We start from the raw sequence: 20,720 nt of genomic DNA, 5'->3' as shown, positions 1-20,720 counted from the left end.
TTCAGCAAGAGGCTGCGATGACATCAGAAACCTCCACAGCAAAACCAGGATTCCGAATTTCTGGCCCTGGCCCTAATCCTAAACCCTCCTCCATGCCAAGCTGAGTTGCCGAGGATTTGCATCTCTCAAGAAGAGTCAGCGTGACCCCTGAATTCAGATGCAATGAGTTCCCAGCCCATCCCAGCTTTTCCCAGCCTTGGGCTGAATGAGAAATGAGCTGCAACCAACCATGTCCAAGAGAGGAGAATGGGGAGGAGGGCAAGAAGAGAGGATTCCAGCAGAGAGATGACTGCTCCTGAGCAGGATGCTGGGGATCAACGAGAGGCCAAATCCAGACTCAGCCAGGAGCCCAGGGCTGGTTAGGGAGGGCACAGCGGGGCTGTGCTGCCACCTGGAGGGAGTCTGGAGCATTGCAGCAATGAACCAGGACAGGCCTTGAGGCACCTAGAGATCGCCCCTTCTTTCTTCGTTAGTCCCCTGCCCAGAAGCCTCACTGCAGCAGCTCTTCCCAGGAAATGGGCTTGGAGAAGACCTCCCTTTCTAACCAGAGGTCATAGTTCATCTGGAAGTCCTCAGGGAGGTCCACCCGCTGGCCCAGGACACTCTGCAGGCAGTTGTCCACAGGCAGGAAGTCAGGATTGCTGTGGGTCCGGTCGTAGCGCCGGGCATTGAAGCGTTCGATGTTGGCACGGAGGGCACACTCCTCCGCCTGGAAGTCCCAAGGCCGGGCATCGAGATCTGGGACAAAGCAAGAAGACATGATTTAGGAGCTAAGTCCTCATGGCGGCGCCCACTGAGTTCACTGCAGCTCAGGGACAGGCCATCCCAGGCTGTCAGCGGGGAGCAAGAAACCTCTAAGGCCCGGCCTCAGGAACACTGACAGGTCTTCTTTCCTAGATACGAAGGAAAGTCAGGTAAGAGGAGAAAAGCTGGATCTACAGAAAAAGAGGTTACACGGCAGTCTCTGTGGCCTCAGCATGGGAGAGCACAGGTCCAACACGCTTCGTTGAAAGACACCTTCTCCCCAGCTCTCTGAGATCGGAGGAGGAACCTGCAGATCCCCTGTCATCCGCTCACACTCTCAATTCCCTGCAGGATGATGGGAGTGCAGACGCAGTCACCTGGCCATGGTGCGATGGGCCAGGAACCGTACCGGGGTGGCAGCAAGCTCAGAGAACGCTGGGAAGCACCTTCCGCTCTGCCCGAGAGGCCGAAGCGCTGCTCGGAGGGGGAAAATGTGCAGATACAGAACGGTTTGGGGAGTACGGCGAGGGCGGGGAATGCTGGGAGGAACAGAAGCGGGACAACACGGCTCATGTGCATGGACCGAGCGCTGTGTGCCCAGAGCCCTGGGTGTGACAAGGCTCGGCTGAAGAGAAGCTGGATCAGATTACAGAGAAGATGCCTTGGCTCTAAGAAAATCAAGCTAATGAATTTTACTCAGGAAGGCACCACCACCAGATCTGCATTTTGAAAAGATTACTGGGGCAAAGTTTGAGGCAGAAGAAACTGAAGGCAGGGAAGCCAACAGGAGTTGCAAGAATTCTGGTGGCCAAAACCAAGGCAGTTGCAGCGGGGAGAGAAAAGACGGGAGAGAGTCTTGTGACAATTTCTAGAAAAGGAATGACTTCAAGGGAGGGACAGAGGAATGGGGGATGATGACAGATGCCAAGTCTGGGCAGCTGCTCAAAGTCCTTCCCAGGGCTCCCATCCTGATTCCTCACAGGGCAGCTTGGAGCAGAGAGGGAAAGATGTCACCTCTTCTCCTACATCCCACCCCGCCCTGCTCCGTCCAGGGCCTCACCATTGCCGTAGGCCCAGTCGTCGTTCAGCCGGTGCCGCACCTTCTGGTAGATGGCAGACATGGTCTTCATGTTGCTCTTCCGCCACTGCCGTCCCAAGTACTTGGTCTGCACCTTGAGCAGCTTTAGCACGTAGAGCTGCATCATGGCCTGCTTCACCTTCAAGGCCCGCTTCAGGATGGGGGCTGACTTGAACACTACCAGCATCTGGGAAGAGGCCCCCAAGGGCCAAGCGGAGGGCAGAAATGAACGCCTGCACCTCCACCTGCTGCTTGCCCATTTTGGGGTTATGCGCAGGATGACCAACTGTTCCAGGTACCCCCAGACTGAGGGGTCTCCTGGGACATGGACTTCCACTGCTAAAACCATGGAAGTCCCAGCCAAATCAGGACCACTGGTCACCCTAATTATGGGCCATTTCGAAATCTAAAGAAAGCTATGACTTCCTTGACCAGAAATAGTTCTATGTGCACATTCCTCAAATTTCAGAGGATTCATGGACCTCCCCACCCCGATGGCAACAACAGACTCAGGAGTGAGGGAGACTCCAGAACCCTGGTTCTGGTCCCAGTGTAGAGTCAGAGGACAGAGGGAAATGCCTTCTGTAAGTGTGGATTTGCTGCAGTGCATGACTGAGCCTCTCCCAGCTTCTAGTTTGACTCACCAAGGAATCAAGAATTAGCCCTTAAAATGCAAGGCTGTGGCCATAGGAGTTAGGAGAAAAGAATGTAGCTGCAGCAGCGAGCCCACGTGGGGACCCCTGCCTCCTTGTGCAGGGGACGGTACAGGGAGTGGCTCTCTTTGAGCTCTAGCTCCATGCCTGTTTATTGCGCTGACTCACCATCGTCCTTGAATGCTTCCACTTGGTCAGCTTGTTCAAAATCCGAAGGAGATTGATACATGAAAAGAGGTTCCTCCAGCAAAACTGGTTATTGTCACCTGCTTCCTGCAGGGAAAACCCAGGAACCATCGTAACCCTCACGGCGGCGGGGCGCTCAGCAGTTCCCAAGGCCCTCACAGGCCCGATCTCAGAACTGCAGGTCTCTCTGCACCTGCACCAGGAACCCTCTCTTCTCAGCCTAGGGGGGACTCCATCCCAGAAGCTGGCAGCGGGGAAGGGGTACTCCCTAGAATTTTCCCGCAGGAAACGGAGTGTGAGATCGGGGGCAGTGGCCTCAGCCCCCACACTCTGGGGCGCCAGGTTCCCTCAGAGCTGCGGCCCTAGAGCTCCAGTGTGGAGAAAGAGAAAATGCTCGACCAGGTGAGCTCAGGGTCAGCAGCCCCTGAAGTTCATGCTCCCAATGAACTCAACCCTACATCCAAATCTTTCCATGCTGTGAGGTCCCCCTTCCCCGCCCTCCTATGCAATTAGAGTGCTTTCAAATCCAGGCATCCACAGTGACCTCATCTGTGATGACACCTCTATCCCAATGTGAGGGAAGCAGGCTCTCCACCAGCGACCCTCACGCCAAAGGGAGCTGGGGAAGAGCCTCGCCACTCACCAGACTCTCGGCAGTCAACTCGGGCAGCTCACGCACCACACAGTGCGGGTAGTCCAGGACAGAAATGCTGCAGAGGGCGAGAGGTCGGGACCCACCATGAGCAAAGGCTGGCCTCTGGGACAGCAGTCATGACAGGGCTGGCTCCTGGCTCTCCTCTCTCACTTACTGGAGTGGAAGCAGGAATCTACCTTGTGTGCACCACCCTGGTTTCCCCAGCTCTAAGATGAGGAAATATCTGCTCCAAGAGAACTTGTAAGGTCTCTCGGGCCAGAGACTGGCTTATATTACAGAGGGTAGAGACCCTGTGGGGAAATCTGAGGCCGGGAGTTGATTTCACAAGGCAATAATATATGCCAAGCCCCTTCTGGAGACAGACTGTGGCAGACGGCTCACCCCGTGAGGTACCACACTGATGAGCAGGCACTGTTAAGTACAGCTGATACCAGGTGAGAGGGGTAGGGGCTTAAGAGTCAGCAAACGAGGCATGGCAGTGCACACGGCCGAGCTCCTTAGAGAGTAGGTAGCCTGGCTGGTCTCAAAAAAGAAAAAAAAAAAAAAAAAGGAAAGGAAAAGTTAAAGGACAGGAGGGCAGTGAGACAGGACAGAGGCTAGGACTAGAGCCCAGGATGAGACACCTGTCACTAGACGAGCTAGACTGGCAGGGACCATGCCTCGTCTGTCCTGATGCTTGGCAGAGTGCTGGCGTGTAGGTGCTGAAGGCTGAGTGAGAGAAGCTAGATGGGAGCTCTGCTGTATGGACACACCCCCCCTTCCGATCCCTGGTCCTTATCACCTGTTCTTGGCAGTGATGTAGGACATGATGTTTTGATTGAAGAACTTTAGGATCAAAGGGATGCAGTTGGCAAACACCAGGTGCTGGGCCATGTATTCGAACTGAAAACAGAAAAAAATAAGCATGCCCCTTGGGACCTCACCCCCTTTCTTTCCTCCATTGATAAAAGGCCTTGGTTGGAAGACTGTCTTAGAACATTCATGCAGAGCTCAAGGGGGTTTGAAGGCCAAGGCCTCTGTTCTTCAGGGCTGGAGGAACAGCACTGCCTAAGGCCCTGGCCCAGTGGACAGGAAGGAAGGCCCTGCAGGTACCTGGTAGATATGGTTCAATTTAAAGTGCTTGAGCAGCAGCAGCAGGACAGCAGAAATGGCCTTAACAATGACCTCTTTGTGGCGGTTCACATCCACCCCCAGCTTCATGCTCTGCAACACTGTGGTGCTGGAAACACAATTACCTGGATGAGCCAGCAGTATGTGCCGCACCTCCTCTCTAGCTGCTCGCGGGAGAGACGGGGCTCCCGAGCCTTCTCCGTGCAAAGGCTCCCACCTCACCAGCCACCCACAGACACCTCAAAGGTTAGGCCCAGGGCGCCTCCACCCCCTTCCCAAGCAATCTGGCTCAGCACAATTTATTTCTTCTTTGTGATGCCCCATGCACATTCTTAGCCTATTTCAAGATCTCCCCTAAGCTTCTGCCATCATATGAACACGTCCTGTGGAACACCAGTACACCGAGATGTTTCATGTGATGGGGGAAAAGGGCTTCGGAGTCAGATAAATTTAGGAAGTATGGAATTAAATCAGTTTTTTAATAAATTTATTTTTCAATTACAGTTAACATAATATTATATTAGTTTCAGATATACAACATAGTGAGTAGACATTTCAATCAGTTTCTTAATCCAGGTCTTCTCATTGTAAATCTTTAAAAGAAAAGATACAACATTTGACTCTGGAACCCTTTTTCCAAGGACCATCATAATGGCTACTGTTCCGTGACACTCACTTTGGTGTTAGCTAAGCTCTGCCTCCTCCCTCACCTGGCTATCACACCCGACTCAAGGAGCCCAGCCACCAGGGAACTGAGCTCAGAGTTAGGTGGTACTGGCAGGCAGGCAGGAGACCAGGTCAAGGCCAGGTCTCTCTTAAAGTAAAACAGATCTTGGTTTGTATTCTCACATCAAACGGATGAGGTCAGTGCCCCAGCAGGGAGGAACCCCGAAGGATTTCACTATCACTCCGAGCATTCACTACTATTCTCCATGCCAGTTCCCTGGCAAACAGGAAAGAACCCACACCCAGCCCAGGTGCAGCTGCTGGCTGGCAAACTGTCCAGAAGCTGAACCTACACGTCTTAGATGTCTTAATCACATAGCTTTCAAGGGAGAGTTTTGGGAAATGTCAAATATGGCCTGATTCACTTTACAGAGGAGGAAATGACTTTGCCCAAATCACTCAGGTGTGCACTCAGTGTCAGTCTATACTAGAATCCTAAGGCATCTCTCTAACCAGTGAAACTAAACAGTTAACCTAGTACATTCTCTTTCTTCTGAGCCAGGAATACCGTCAACTTAACCTGCAGAGAGACTGAGCCAAAAAAGAAAAAAAAAAAAAGGAAGAAAACCAACTTAGCAAACGGTGGGACAAACAATTCTCTCTTCTCCTCTATTCTGCTCCCCTGACCTGCTCCATTTATAAGAATGTTGATACTCACGGCATCTCCTCAGGCAGGACGTCTGCTAGGATGTTGATCGAGTCTGTTTTGGCTTTTGAGGTGGGAGCTGCGGCCAACAGGATCTTCAGCAGTGCGATCTAGGAAGGAGCAGACCAGAAAAGATCTAGGAGGAAGTAGCACAGATAAGATCTAGGGGGACGCAGACCAGATAAGACCTAGCAGGGAGCAGCAGAGATAAGATCCAGGAGGAAGCAGACCAGGTAAGAGTGCCCAGGTACAGAACTAAGCCGTGAGAGGTGGTCCTCTGGGTGGGGCTCAGGCGGCAGAAAGAGAGGTTGAAGGACATGGGCAGGGCATGCTCTCAAGGCCAGTGTAGTGGGGAGGGCAACCCATGGCAGGTACCCACTGATGGCCATCAAAAGGGTCCCAGACCCAGGAGCACTCACCATGTACTGAGGCAGGCTGGGCAGCAGGCCTTGGTAGAGCGTTTCTGCAGGGACTTGCTCCACTTCCTCTTCTCCCTTTTAACACAATGGTACAAATACAAACCCCAGTCCCGACCACAAGCCCCTGAGCCAGTCAGCTAGCTGGCTGGAGGAGAATCTGTAGTATCGATGGAAACGATGACGTCGACAATGATAGCAGACCTTGAATAATACAACATAGCAGGCATTAATAACTCAGTTAATCCTCACTGTAACTCTAGAAGAAGGTACTATTATCATTCCCACTTTACAGATGAGGAAACTAAAGCACAGAGAGATCCAGTCTCTAGGTGGCGGAGCCAGGATTCCTTAACCCCTGCACTAAACATATGCCTTCCCTGCAGTGGGAGTTAGACTGTGAGCTTTTTGAGGGCAGGGCCTGGGCCAGCTTTGTGGTCTAGGCCCAGCACGGGGCCTGGGAACAGCTGGGGATCCTGCAGGCTAAAGGCCTTCAACTCACCCCCGAGAGAGGAGAGCGAAGGTACTCCTCCTCCATCTGCGCCTGGACCTCTGCAATCGACGTGTACTTGTGCTGGGGAGGAAGAGGGGGAAGAAGGCGCTGGGAAAGCAGCTCTCATTCTCTGGCCAAATGCCCCACATCCTGGCAAAGACCCCGCGCACCTTCCTTCTCGGAGAGGGCTAGGTCACCACGAAGATCCCTAACTAAAATCCCAATCCCAAAACATTTTTCTGAGTACCAACCTCTTAAAATCAGTGTAAAAAGCACACAATAGATTAGAGAAAAGCAAATTAAAGGCGAGAAAGGGACTTTCAGATAGCTACAGTGACAGGAGAAAAACTATTAAAAGCAGAATCAAGTATTCAAGTACTTAGAATCACATACCGAAGTACTCAGAATAAAGCACTGGAGTATTCAAAATCAAGTGCTCAAAAAGCCTAGCTGCATGTGGCCCACTTAATACCACAAATTTCAAAAATACATTTTAAAAACATAAACATTTACACTCCAGATATGTAGTTAGGAGCGACATCCCTTCCCCCGCTTGACGTTTCCTCGCATGTGGAGGGACACGCATGTGCAAGACCCTGGTCTCTCCCTGCCCCTCCCACTCTCTCCTTGCTGATCGGTGAGCCCGGGGAAGAACAGGACATTCTTAGCCTACGCTCTTTCTCTTTCCTCTTTGACAAGAAGAAAAGCCTGTATTCTCTTCCGCTGCTCCACCAGGCACAGCAGGGTTCCGGCACTGCCTGGGTCCTGGTAGGTGAGGCCACCTGGGGACCAGGACACCTATTGTTGCTCTGTCCTTATGCCTCATTCTCCAACTGTTCTATCAGCAATAAAGCCAGCATTTCAATCTCTTATTCCTCTACTCAATCGCCTTAGAACTTGAGCAAGGAAAAGGGGGGCTATTTAATGAGCTCCTTAGAACTCTAACAACTGTCAGGTAATATACTCTTTAATGAATCACCCGTAAATCCACAACAGAAGCTCAGCCAAAATTAAGTAAAACTTACGAAGAATTGTTTTAAAGGGTATTGCCACAGTCCACCCATTCCTCCACCCCAGGTCCTCCAGGCACACAACAGTCTAAAACAGCTTTTCCCAATGGGATGGTCTCACCTTACTCACTTGGGACCAAATTAGGCCAAAAGCCACCTACCTGTTTCAGAGTCTTGATGCTTTCGTGGATTGGCCTGGGCAGCCCCACCACTGTGTCCGTGTCACTGGAGAATAAAGGAGGCCCTGTGTTAAGCCTGCACATCAATTCACCTGGGTCCCCAAACACCAAAGGCCAGGAGAGTGAATTTCTCGTTACCTTTCTTCAAAAGGAACTCAGATCACACTCACCTGCCTAGAGTATAACCTATGAATTTGCTGCGGCTGGACTCGAGGAACATCTCAATGTCTTTCTCTCTGCCAAAAAGAGAGCAAGGTTTTAATTAATGTTACTCCAAGGTATCATGGTTAACAAAATATAGAACATCCAGAAATTGCAAAGCCAGAAGAAAAAGTCTCTCACATTTTTTCTTTTTAGAAAACAAAGGAAAACGAAAAAAGAAAGAACTGAAATTTTCAGACTGTTTTAATGTCCTTCATAATAGTACTGGATCAATAACCTGGAAACACATTGTGTTTACTCATAAAATTAAGACGATACAACAAACTTAGAAGCATACTTTATTCAGATATTAATAACAAATTGGTTAACAAAACATCTCAAATATTTTAAATTGTTATAGAGCTATAAGGTACTGATTTTTTTGATGAGTCACATTTTCCTGTCTTAAACAATCTGCATATCTTGCATTATCTGATGATCGGTTTTGTACTTCTCCCATGGATCATGGAAAACTGGGACTCTCCCTGGATCAAGTATATTACTCCTATATCCTTTCACACATTCATCTATTTCTTAAGTTGCTTTTTCAAACAAATACAATTTATATGTCATTTTCAAATATTCAGGTACCTTCCCAACCATTGATTCATGCCCGTATATCTCAAACTTCTTAATGAGTCTAAATAAACTCTTCCTTAATCTGTAATTTTTCTGTTAAATACCACATGCAACCCCAGGGTGGGTGGAGATGGCCTTGCGTAAATATCCGTTCTAATTTTTCCCATCCCTCTTCACTAGTATCACGTAACCAACAGCTAACTCCTATTACTGACTCCAGAGCCACATAGGGGCCTCTCCATGAAAGGCCACCAAGGCCAGCCCCAAGACCCCCAGGCCAGCACAGGGGACTTTAAGAGAGCCTTATCCCAGAGCCAAGGTCGGCTTGGCCCTGCAGAGGACCCCACGTAGTGACTCAGGCCAGGTGCCAGGCCTGTGGGTGTGCAGGCTCTGGTTTCAGGAGCCAAGAGTGTTCCAAAGGCCTGAGACTCACCTGACTTTGGGAGCCCACGGGAGCCCCTTTGGGCATGTAAGCCTGTCGGTCTGGGGGTGCTGTAGTGGCGGAGGCATCACCTCGTCTCGCTCAAGAGGAAACGTCTCTCCTTCCAGACTGTTGTCATCATCATTCTCTTCTTCTTCTTCTCGAGAGTCATCGGCTTTGTAGGGATCCCGCTCGTTGAAGGCATCCAAATTGTCCTGCTTTATCAGAGCCTGAACACAGAGGGAGGGAAGAGCAGAAAACTGATGCACGAGAAAAGGGCAAGGAGGCGAGAGAGGCTGTAACACGGAATGGTGGTCGGTAGAGAGCCAAGGACACCAGAAAACCAGAGAGAAAGTCGGGGTTGGGCCCAAATGACAGATCATTTCTTGCCCCCCACCTCTCTTAAAAGTTCCACACCCTGAGTACCCACTATAAATTAGGCCCTGGGCTGGGGACACAGCGTCCCTGCTCCGGAGGCCTTCAATCTGACTAGCTAATCAGAGACAATTTCCAACAACCCCGCTTGTCTAGGGACCATGACACTGCGTACATATGCCTCGAGAACCCCCAGGAGTCACAAGGTCCTCTGTCGCCCTCACCTTGTGCTCCCGACGGCCCCGTTTCTGCTGCTGCTCGATCAGGTCAGAGGCAGACGCCGGTGGAGAGGCAGCCCTCATGTTGCGGATCACTTTGATGCTGTCCTCAGGCAGCGGGGGCAGGCCCAGGATGGTGCGCTTCTCGGCCTTCATGCTCTGCAGCTCCTCAAAGCCGCCCAGTGTGCACTGCATCAGACAGGGTGCGGAGTCAGAGTCAACACGTCCACGAGCAGGTCCCTGGTCAGTGTGTCAGGCTTGAGAGCACCCATGACACCATGGCCTGCATCTTTACAGAGACTCACACAACCTCTGAACAAGGGACTAAACCCACCCACCGGAGAGTGCAGTGACATCAGGAAGAGAGAGGAGCAAAGAGAGACTGAGCCTGGGGCACAGATACATTTGGCTCTGTATGAACGACATGCTCTTCGAGGAAAAAAAAAAAAGGCAGACTGAAGAGCCTCGCCCTTCAAGTTCCTAGAAAAGTCAGTGAGACTCATATGCTTCAAAAGCTGTACATGCTGATCTTTTAAAGTCAAGCTGGAAATATAGCCGACCCTTGAACAATGTGAGGGGTGGGGTGCTAATCAACTAGTGCAGTCAAAAATCCACAGACAACTTAAACTGGCCCTCCGCATACGTGGATTCAAAACTACACTCTGAAAACAGAGTTGACTCTTGAACAAGATGGGTTAGAATCGTATCGGTCCACTTACATTTTAAAAACCTGCATATATTTGGACCCATGCAGTTCAAACCCATGCTGTTCAGGGGTCAACTGTATATTGCTGGATGTTCAAATTTAAAACAAAGTTTCATCTAAACATCCCCCTAGAAGCCAAAACTCCAGTAGCATTCAATGATTTTAGGTCACTTAGTTTCACTGTTTCTGTGCAATTCAGCTTTCCCCTCTGGCTTTGGTGAGGCTTCAGGAGGAACCAACAGGAGGTGCGGCCAAGATAAAATGTGTAGGCCACACTAAAGATCTAAAGGTCTAAAACTCACTGAGCCCTGGCTCCACGGAGCTGGCTCATTCTGACAGAGAGGGTAAACCCCAGAGAGACTGGTAGTCCACGCTTCCCTCCTACCCTGTCCCCTAGCACCTGAGTCTCCCTTCAAGGAAGTACTCACCAACACTGTCTTCCAAAGCAGCAAGAGAACTTTCTTCATGGGGAAGTGAGGGGCATGGCCACTGCAAAATTTGGTCACCATCCCAAATAGCATGATGGCAAATGGCTCATTATTATACAGTGGGGAACCTGGAGGTGACACAAAGGCATCAAGACCTCCCAAACAGGACCCTCCCAAAGCCCACCAGCCTCAGCTCCCAGGAAGGGCCTCAAGACAGGGGCCCCAGGTTTCTACCCAGCTCGGCCCTGAAGGTCTGTCGCATGGTCCTCCACTCGGCCTTATCGCCCTCACACTCCTGGTGAACGGTCTCCACAATCAGGTACATGATGTTGAGTAGGACCCTGGAGAGAAGACAACAGAGCAGAATGGGGGACCAGGGGAGCGCCCTGGCTCCTTCCCATCCCAGCTAACATGAGAAAAGCCTGTGCGCAGGGCTGGCTGGTGGGCGAGGGCTGTGACAGAGGCACCTGAGTCCCACACAGCACCTCTTGGTGTTTCTTTCTCTGCCCCACGTTACTAAGGCTGGGACCAGATCTGACTCGGTTTTGTTTCCAGTGTCTAGCAAAGGGCTTAATCAAAGCAGGTGTTTAATAAATGGTTCCTAAATGAATCAATATGACCAAGCATGGCCAGGCCAATTTACTGCTCCAAGCTTTGTGCAATGAAAAAACACGGATGTGGGAGTGAGCTGTGGAAGTGGGGGTTGGATCTGCACAAGCAGAGCAGGGCTAAAGTGAGAGTGGGGTGTTACCTCGATGGAGTGAAAACTGGGGGTGAGAGAGTGATGTCCAGAGACCCAAACTACAGAGGGGAACACCACCCAGGGCCAGTCTGAAAACTTCCAAATGCACAGAAAGAGATAGATTTTAATCCTCGCACGAAAATGAGAAGATGATCCATCTTGTTGTCAAGCAGTTGCTACTACTTCCTGGGTAGCCATGGAGCATCATGAAGTTGTCAGGACTAACCCTACACAGGTGGGCGTCAAGCTGTGTACGAGAAGATGGGAGCCCAAAGAGCCACATCGTGCTTCATCCAAATACAAAACGCCACACTACCGAGTTCTGGGCAGCTGTGTGGGCAGGAGGCCACACTTCCCTGTGGCTCTATTATAGGTGGCTTCACCCTGGATTTCCTCTGGGAGTCTCCACCCAGAGACCCCCTAGGGAGAGCACTCAGCAGGGACAACGAATCCCACGCGGAGCCAGTCACACTTGCAGGTTAGTGTGTGCAGAAGGAACGCGCGCCCCCGCCCTAGCCCTGCTCTGATCTTACTCTCTGGCTAACGCTCAGGGAGCCCAAGCTGCAGCCTCACCTCAGGTCTGTGCTGTCAGCCAGGGAGATGGCCGGCTTCCTCACCGCACTGCTGCAGGCGGCACTGTTGCTAAAGGAGAGATTTCGCGTTAGTGCCTGCACCCAGGAAGGAAGAGAAGTGGTTCCCCTGACAAGTGCTGCTCAGTGGTGGAATAAAACGCTGTGATATATGCTTCGACTGCATAAGAGGCCACAGGACCCAGTGGGTAAGAATGCAGGCCATGGACCAGACTGCCAGGCTTTGAATCCTGGCTCTGACACTTACTAGCTATGTGTCCAAGGGCAAGGTACTTAACCTCTCCATGCCTCAATTTCCCATCTGCAAAATGGGGATGGCAACAGCACCTGTATCATTAATGTGAATTAGTACACGTAACGTCCTCAGCACAATGCCTGGGACATATACACACTCAATGAGTGTTCTCAGTTATTTTTTTGATGGCGTTGTCCCTAGACGAACAGCAACTGACCTGTCCACCAAACAAAGGCCTAGTGATGACATAGGCTAGAGCAGGCTTTGGATGAGCCCACGTGTCAGACCGCTGTCTGGCCTCCTGCTGAGGGGAAATTGCAGTGCAAACATAGTGGAGTCTGCAGGTTCAAAAGAGAATGCAAAGTGAGAGGCCTCCTTTTGAGGGAGTACAACAGGCCTGGGACAGGACCTGCACCGTCTGGCAAAATCTCTGGTGTTAGCGAACTACAGGGACTCCCCTCATCAATCACTACGGTTTGGGTGAGCAGCTTCCCTGTTATTCAACCTGGCTGTTCAGAACAGGGCCTGGGACCAACCTCTCAGCCCCATGTAGCCCATTTAACCCTCTTGAGACTAGGTAGTTCTGTAAGCTCTGTACTCCCAACCTCTGCCTCCCTTCCCTATTTAAGCCCCTCAGAAGAACTCACTCTATTTCCATGTTCAGGAGCTCCACCAAAGCACTGAACGTGCCCACCTCCAGGAGCAGAAAGACGTTGTAGCGCATCCAGGACTGCACCTCCGCCTCGGAGCTGCACTCCCCGAAGGTGCCTGCAAGCACAGGGCACAGCTCACTGAGCCCCTCCCGTACCTGGCTGGGCCATGTCACTGAAGGAGGTACCAGGGGCCACTCAGTACCTTGGGCAACGTAGAGAATTGACCGAGCCACCTTAAGTCTCTTCTCCCTGGCAGTGACTTCTAAGCCATCCAGGAGCCTCATGGCATGGGTACGGTGCTGGTTGGTGTCCAGCTCAGTCCACTTCTTGTCTGTCACTGTAGGGCAAGAGACCAGTTAGTTACACTTTAGCCCAGAAAAATCCTCACACTGGAACGAACGCTATGTTAACCCACCAAAGTCAGGACCGCCACAGGACCAGAAAACCCAGAAAGTCAAGTCACTCCTCACGTAAGGGATAAGGTCGCACTGCTGCTCTGTGAACCTGAATTTCTAGAATGAAACACTGCTATTTTTGGTGCAATTTTAATCATATAAAGTTTCTTCCCCCCCGCCCCCAATACTCATGTTCTGAAAAGCCACCAACAGAGTACTTGCAAACCCACAGTAAATGTCCATGTGGCCCGGACTTATCAGACTTTATAAGCCACTCCAGGATGACTTAGGTCATTCAGATGACTAAGAGAAACCCTGCAGCTCTCGTGATGTGGGGTAAAAGGAACCAAGAAGTAGAGGGAATCATCTCACCATGGATCCGGAAGTCCTCCTCAAAGCATTTTCTATTCATCAGGAACTCTGGCCCTTCTGTATAGCTGTAAAGCTCTGTCAAGAACAAAGTCTCATCAGCTCCATGTTCATATTCCACAGCAGGTCTCGCATATAGCAGGGAAGGTAGGCGTTTGCTCCTAGGCTCGACTCTGTCCCTGAGTCACGGGCACTCCCAGACTACGTTTTCTAATTACTAAGGGCGTCTTCATGCTCTGATGTCCACGATGGAAAGAATGTGACTTCCCTTGCAGCTGATAACCAGAATGCCAGTTAAGGATAAATCCAAGCATTTCTAGTTCAGGGCACATCGATCCCACTATGCCATGCCAGAGGCTGACTGCTACCATGAACATGTGTCTTTCAAATGGCTGCAACCTCCTGAAGAGGACCTGTATTATGCAGGCTTGAGAAGCAGTTCACGTTAACCTCACGTTACACGTGAGCAGCAGCGGTGGAGGTGCACGGATGTAGGAGCACCTGCTGGCATTCCTCATGACCCAGGAGCATCACTGTCCACACTGGGACTGGGCCGTAGCCAACTGAACTGACCACACAGAGATGCTTCATTAAGAGTAAAGGAAAAGCCAAACGTGAGATACGCAAGGCTTGAATCCAAAACTAACATTACTAGGACTAACTAGGGGGAAAAATGAACTTCAAAATGACATTCACTCTTTATTTTATTAAAGACCAATAAAGAAAAAAAGCACCCCCGAATAACACGAAAGTCTATGCTTTACCCGAGAGCTCCGCGGCCCACTTGTCTGTGTCAGCATATTCAAACTCGAGGTCTGGTGACTCAGAATAGCCCTGTTGAGAACAGGAGAGAGAGTGATGCCCAAGATCACGGCGAGTGTTTTCCAAAGGAAGAAACACATATGCTTCTGGAGACACTGCTGTGTCACAGGACACCACTGCCGCCACTTTTCTGATGTTTTATCACAACATCTTGTCTCCTAGGCTAGTTCAGGTATCTCAGAGCACCTTGCACTTTTCCTTCAGAGCACGTATCGTAACTTACATGCTGGCACGTGTATTTGTTAAGCGTCTGCTTTTCCATAAGACGGCGAGCTCCTTGAAAGCGGGAACTTTGTCCATGTCGCTCACCAATGATTTCACGATGCCCCGCACACTACTTGGCATGAATGAGTGAATGAATAGTTTACACTCGAATACATATTTGTTGGACGAATGAACACAAAGCTTCCATGTATCCTGTGCAGTGAACGACCATGCCACATGGTGCTAAGATTCCGGAAGCCTCACTTCTCTCTGGCTAGTGGATTATCAACAGCCTAGGACAGAATGAGTACCGACACCCTCAGCCTTCCTGCCCTTCTCTCAAATTTCAGTGAGAACTGACAGAGAAGGCAGAAGCTGAACAGAATGGCTTCCCTCCTACACACAGGAGAGAATGCGACAAAGAGCATATTTTTACTGTTGGGGAATAGGTGACCACTGAGAACACAGCATCTTGGAAGCTTTGTTCTGGGAAGAGCGAAGAAGTGAAGAAACAGGTAAAGTCCTCAGGCTTAATTACCATCTACTTGGGATGACAAAGACATACCCACAAATCCTGAATGACGAACTCTACTCCTTATTCAGAGGCAACAGAGTGTACACTCTCACAAGGTACTGAGCCTCGGTTTCTTCATTTGTGGAATGAGGATGACAAAACTCTATCTTGAAAGTTTTGAAGCACGAAATGAAAGTATGTAGCACACAGTGGGCTCTCATCAAGTGTCAGCCTCCCTGTCCTCCAGGCACTGCTCAGGCTCCCAGTCTACTGATTTTAGCTATGACTCAAGAAAGAGCCGTGCACAACACAATCTCTAACAAAACGAATTTAGACAGGTCTCTCGGCTTAAATGTGCTCACTAACTGCCATTCCATGTGTTGAATCTATATGGAAATTAACAGGTAGAAAGAGAAATTTAAATGCATTAAAGGTTATTTATTTGACCATTCATGACTACTTAAGAAAATAGAAAACTCTTTTTAAAGTATAACTCCTCTCATGATGAGGGCGGGTTCACCCCACCACTTTCATAATCTTCTACACTTGAAAAATTATTAAGTAGTCACCACTGATGCCCCATCACCCCATCGAGCAAGGGCTCCTAACAGGTTGTTTTCATTGTTTTTTCAAATGAATTTACTTCAGGCTCAAAGTATGTCTACTTTGGACTTGCTAAGTTTTGACATGTTTTATCAGAGATTTGCACTTTCCGACAAAAGACAAGAGCCTGCGATCAAATGACTTCATATGTCTAAAGACAGTATCATCACCCTTTGGTAGGAGTTGGTACACTGTGCCTGGACAGCGAAAAATTCCCTTTCATTACTAAGCGCCTGAACTATCAGTCTGGGAGTTGTCGCCGGTGAAGGAGCCCTCACAGTAAGTGCTCTGGGAACGTGCTGATTAAGAAGCCATACAACGCTGTGACATGTCTTCATTCATGAATTCTACAATGGGAGGCAGTGGGAGGAATTCTTTAACTCGGGGGTGAGGTGACTAGTCAGCTCCAGACTCCGGTGTCTCCGGAAGGGGAGGAACAAACAGCCAAAGAGGAGGGAAAGCTGAGCCCTAACTCATGTTTAAAATGTGTATTTCTGATCACTAACAGTTCAGCATTGGGCGCACTTGGGCACACCAACCAAGGCCTGTCAAACCGTGGCCTGAACCTGCACTGGCTCGGCTCAGAGTAAACAGGGGCCCCTCCTACTCTCACAACCTCTGGGCGCCGTAGTACTATTAGTGAGAATTAGCTCCATCCAGATTCGAAGTGCCTTCCAAACAGTGGTCAGTCCTTCCCTGTCCACACACACACACCGGCCACCGCGCGCTGCAGAACGCACAGGACCAGAGGCCAGAGAAGATTGGGGCTCGGGGCTCGGGGCTCAGTCGCTCGGCCCCCCGGAGCGCACGCGGTTTCACTCTCTCCATCCCCGAACTGGGGCGGGGGACGGCTTCCTCAGAGGCTGGAGCCGCGCGCCGGCGTCCACAGCTCCGGCCCCGGAGGAAACGAGCAGTCATCCGTTCCCGGGGGTTCTCCCGGGCGGCAGAGCTCGGGGCTGGGAACCCGGCATCACGCCCCCGGAGCCGGGGGTGCCAGCCTTACGTCTTGCTCCTTTCGCCGTAAAGTGACAACTCCCCTGCCAGGGCCCTGCCGAATCCTCTGGGAAACTCGGCTTGGATCCGGGAGCGGCCCCGGGCCAGGGTCCCCCGCCGCCGCCCGCCCCCCGAAGCTCCTGACCTCCGAATCTTTGCGCTGGTTGCGGTTGAACTCTCGAGCTTTGCCCCCGGGCAGAAGGCCCCCGCCGGCCCGGGGTGCCCCGGGTGGAGGCTGCGCGGTTGCCGGCGGCGGAGGTGGCGGCGGCTGGGGCTGCTTGTTGTTCATGATCAGAGGGCTGGGGCCGCCGGCTGCCGGCTCCATCTTGGCTGCTCCACACCCCCGGCTCAATTCGCGGACTGTAGCCGTGAAGCAATTCTCGCGTGATTTCTTTAAAAAAAAATAAAAAAACGCTCCCTGGTGGCCATATTAAGTGTGGCGGCAAGGGCTGAGAGCCATCTTGGCTGCACTATACCTCGAGAGATTCCTCCTGCTTGAAATTTTATCTTTCTTGGTCCTTTTAGTTTCTACTCCCTTTCAGTTCCAGTTTAGCTGTCGTTTTATCTGCGAGGACTCGCATAGCTCCTTCATTTTAGTTGCCCCTCCCCCCTTCCTTTAGCATCGTTTTGCACTTGTCACTTTTATAGTCCTGTTTAAAGTTTAGGGGATATAGTGGTGAACAAAACGGATACGTTCCCAGACTTCAGAGAGTTTACAGTCACATTGGGGATATATGGTAAACACGTGAATAAATCAATAAAATAATTACAGTTGTGACAAACATTCATCGATAGATTTCATTCAACAAACACTTAATGAACGTTTCCTATGTGCCAGGCAGCGAGATAGAATGAGGAACAAATCAAGTTCCTGCACTAATGATGTATCACCTAACGGAAGAGACAAACAATGAGCACACAGATATAATATTAGAGAAATAAGTGCTGAGAAGAAAAAGGATAAAGAACTAGAAGGTGGCAATGGTGATGAGGGGAGCGTGGCTATATTAAGTAGGTGTATCAGGCCCAGGAAGGATGGGCCTGAAGGTGCACTTTTGAATGAGTTCCGAAAAGAGAGAGCCATGCAAAGATCCACGGAGACCACTTGGGCAGAGGGCCCAACTCATTGTAGAGGCCCCAAGGTGGGTGTGCAGGAACTGAATGAGCCAGGGGAAGAACTGTGAGAGCTGAAGGCCAGATAATGATGGGGCCAGATAAATGCTGGGCCTAGAAGGGCGTGGAGAGGAATTTGAATTTTACTGTAAGTGAAATGGGAAACTACTGGAGGTGTTAAACAGGGAGGTGTTGTGGTCTGATTAAAAGACCAATCTGGCAGCTTTTGGAGGGACTGAAGAGTTGCAGGAGCAAATGAAGGCAGACAGGTTAGACTATATAGATGGAAATAGTGGTGGTTTGCACCAGGGTGGTTTGCACCAGGGTGGTGCATTCGGTTGAAATATTTCTACATTGCGTAGGTAGACTCAATAGGATTTGCCGATAGGCTGGACTCCTATCAGCAGGACTAGGAGAAAGAAAAATAGGTTTATGGGGAAGATCAAGATTTCTGTTTTGGACATGCAAGTTTGAGATGCCCATTAGACATCTTACAGGTATTGTGCATAATAATTACCTGTTACTAGACTGTGAAATCCTTAAAGGCATTTTATTCATCTTTGTCTTTCCAGAACTACATCTTGGCTGCTCCACACCCCTAGCTCAATTCTCAGAATGTCTCTGTGATGCAACTTTTGCATGATTTCTGCCAGGTAATATAGTAGGTGCTTTAGAAGTCTCTGTCAAATAATGGGTAAATCCAAAGCCACCATATTGCTTCTTCCTCCTATCTGTCTTCCTGTCTTTTGCCCCTGTTCTTTCTCATATCCAGTAACACACTTTGTAATTAGCATTTCATCCAAGCCGGGCTGGCCCAAGCTGATAGGAAAAACTTAGAAATTTGCAAAAAAAAAAAAAAGAACCAATGCTGAGGCTTCTTGGATAAAATTACCAAATCCCACACAACCCACACACAACTGACATCTAATTTTAATGACCATAGTTTAGTCAAATTCTAAGACTGAACTCCACAAGCTCTATATCATTTGGGGGTAAAATTTAGACCTTTAAAGACCCTACACTATTTCAGCTACATTCAGAATAGGGAAGATTTTGGTTCAGTAATTCCACTTCTAGTAATGGATCCTAAGGAAATAATCAAAGATTTAGACAAAGATATATGTATGACGATGTGCCAGGCAGTGGTATTTTCGATAGTGTAGAGTTGGGACCATCAATAACAACAACAAAAAATTGGACTTCATGAGAAATTTTTAAAATTTGTGCATCAAGACACTATCCAGAGAGTAAAAGAACCACCCACAGAATGGGAGAACATATTTCCACATCATATATCTGATAAGGGATTAACATCTAGAATATATAGAGAACTAAAACCCAACAAAGAAACAACCAACCATATTAAAAAATGGCCAAAGGACTTGACTAGACATTTCTCCAAAGAAGATATACAAATGCCCAATAAGCACATGAGAAGATGTTCAACATCACTAATCATTAGAGAAATTTAAACCAAAACTACAATGAAATACCACTTCACATCCATTAGGATGATGGCTATTATCAAAAACCAGACAACAAGTATTGGCCAGGATGTGGAGAAATTGGATCTCTTGTGCACTGTTGGTGGGAATGTAAAATGGTGCAGCCACTATGGAAAACAGTATGGCAGTTCTTCAAAAAATTAAAATTAGAATTACCATATGATTGAGCAATTCTACTTCTGGGCAAATACCCAAAGGAACTGAAAGCAGGGTCTCAAAGAGATACTTGTACGTCCACATTCTTAACAGCATTATTCACAATAGCTAAAAATCAACCAAGTGGTGATGGATGAATGGATAAGCAAAATGTGGTATATACGTACAATAGAATATTATTCAGCCTTGAAAAGGAAATTCTACGATATGCTACATGATGATCCTTGGGGACATTATGCTAAGTAAAATAAGCAAGTCATTTAAAAAAATGTATGATTCCATTTATATGATAGTCAGATTCTGAGAGAAAGTATAATGGTGGTTGCCAGGGATCAGGGGTGGGGTGGGTAGGGAAATGGGAAGTTATTATTTAATAGGCATAAAGTTTCAATTTTACAAGGTGAAGAGTTATGAGGATGGATGGTGATGATGGTTGTGCAACAATGTGAAGGTATTTAATACCATGGGTTGTATACTTAAAAATGGTTAAGATCAATTTTGTTATGCGTATTTTTCCACACACAAAAAAAGAATTAAAAAATCAATTGAACATAAAGATTTACTTCTGGAAAAATGGTAGGGGTTGCAGCATCTTCATATCATTTAGTGCCATCTTCATGCTTCACTTGATTTTGAGGAAAATTAGAAAAGAGCAAAAATGTCGTTGGCTAGATGTTAGCAAATCTGCTGACACCAGTGCTTGTTTGCTCCCATTGTATGTGACAGAAAGACAGTTCCTACTTACCGTATCTATTAGACTTGAGAAAGAAGTCTTAACTCAAAAATAAATAAATAAATACACAAACCCATCCCCTCTGTTGACAAATTTCCATGAAAGCAAGCCGTAAGAACTAGTGCACCTCAGAGACAGCTGTGCTCAGTCTACCTGCAGTCGGGCAGCATGCTCATATTTATCCAATCCAAGCCCTTATTACACTTCCCTGACGAGAAAACACCTGAAAGTGACCCTTTCCAAAGTAAGATGGCCAAGAAACACACGAG

At 49.0% G+C, this 20,720-nt stretch overlaps 1 protein-coding gene across 1 annotated transcript; it reads right to left on the bottom strand.

Moving 5' to 3' along the window:
- Positions 1 to 6: 6 nt before the first annotated feature.
- STRIP1 (striatin interacting protein 1) lies at positions 7 to 17,308 on the bottom strand. Its single transcript, XM_006919614.3, has 21 exons — positions 17,090 to 17,308; positions 14,573 to 14,642; positions 13,812 to 13,886; positions 13,247 to 13,381; positions 13,039 to 13,159; positions 12,140 to 12,208; positions 11,059 to 11,165; positions 10,825 to 10,952; positions 9,697 to 9,879; positions 9,110 to 9,327; positions 8,067 to 8,132; positions 7,879 to 7,942; positions 6,717 to 6,788; positions 6,218 to 6,292; positions 5,811 to 5,908; positions 4,409 to 4,535; positions 4,098 to 4,198; positions 3,305 to 3,371; positions 2,644 to 2,748; positions 1,805 to 2,009; positions 7 to 738 (listed from the first exon to the last, which is right to left on the bottom strand). The coding sequence occupies exons 1-21, from the start codon at positions 17,267 to 17,269 to the stop codon at positions 491 to 493; spliced, it is 2,514 nt and encodes an 837-aa protein (XP_006919676.1). The 5' UTR covers positions 17,270 to 17,308; the 3' UTR covers positions 7 to 490.
- Positions 17,309 to 20,720: the final 3,412 nt, after the last annotated feature.

This window comes from Pteropus alecto, unplaced genomic scaffold, assembly GCF_000325575.1.
Source record: "Pteropus alecto unplaced genomic scaffold, ASM32557v1 scaffold106, whole genome shotgun sequence".
Classification (NCBI taxonomy): Eukaryota; Metazoa; Chordata; class Mammalia; order Chiroptera; family Pteropodidae; genus Pteropus; species Pteropus alecto.
The sequence above is the reverse complement of the archived record's forward strand: the minus strand, read 5'-3'. Positions and strand labels throughout refer to the sequence as shown.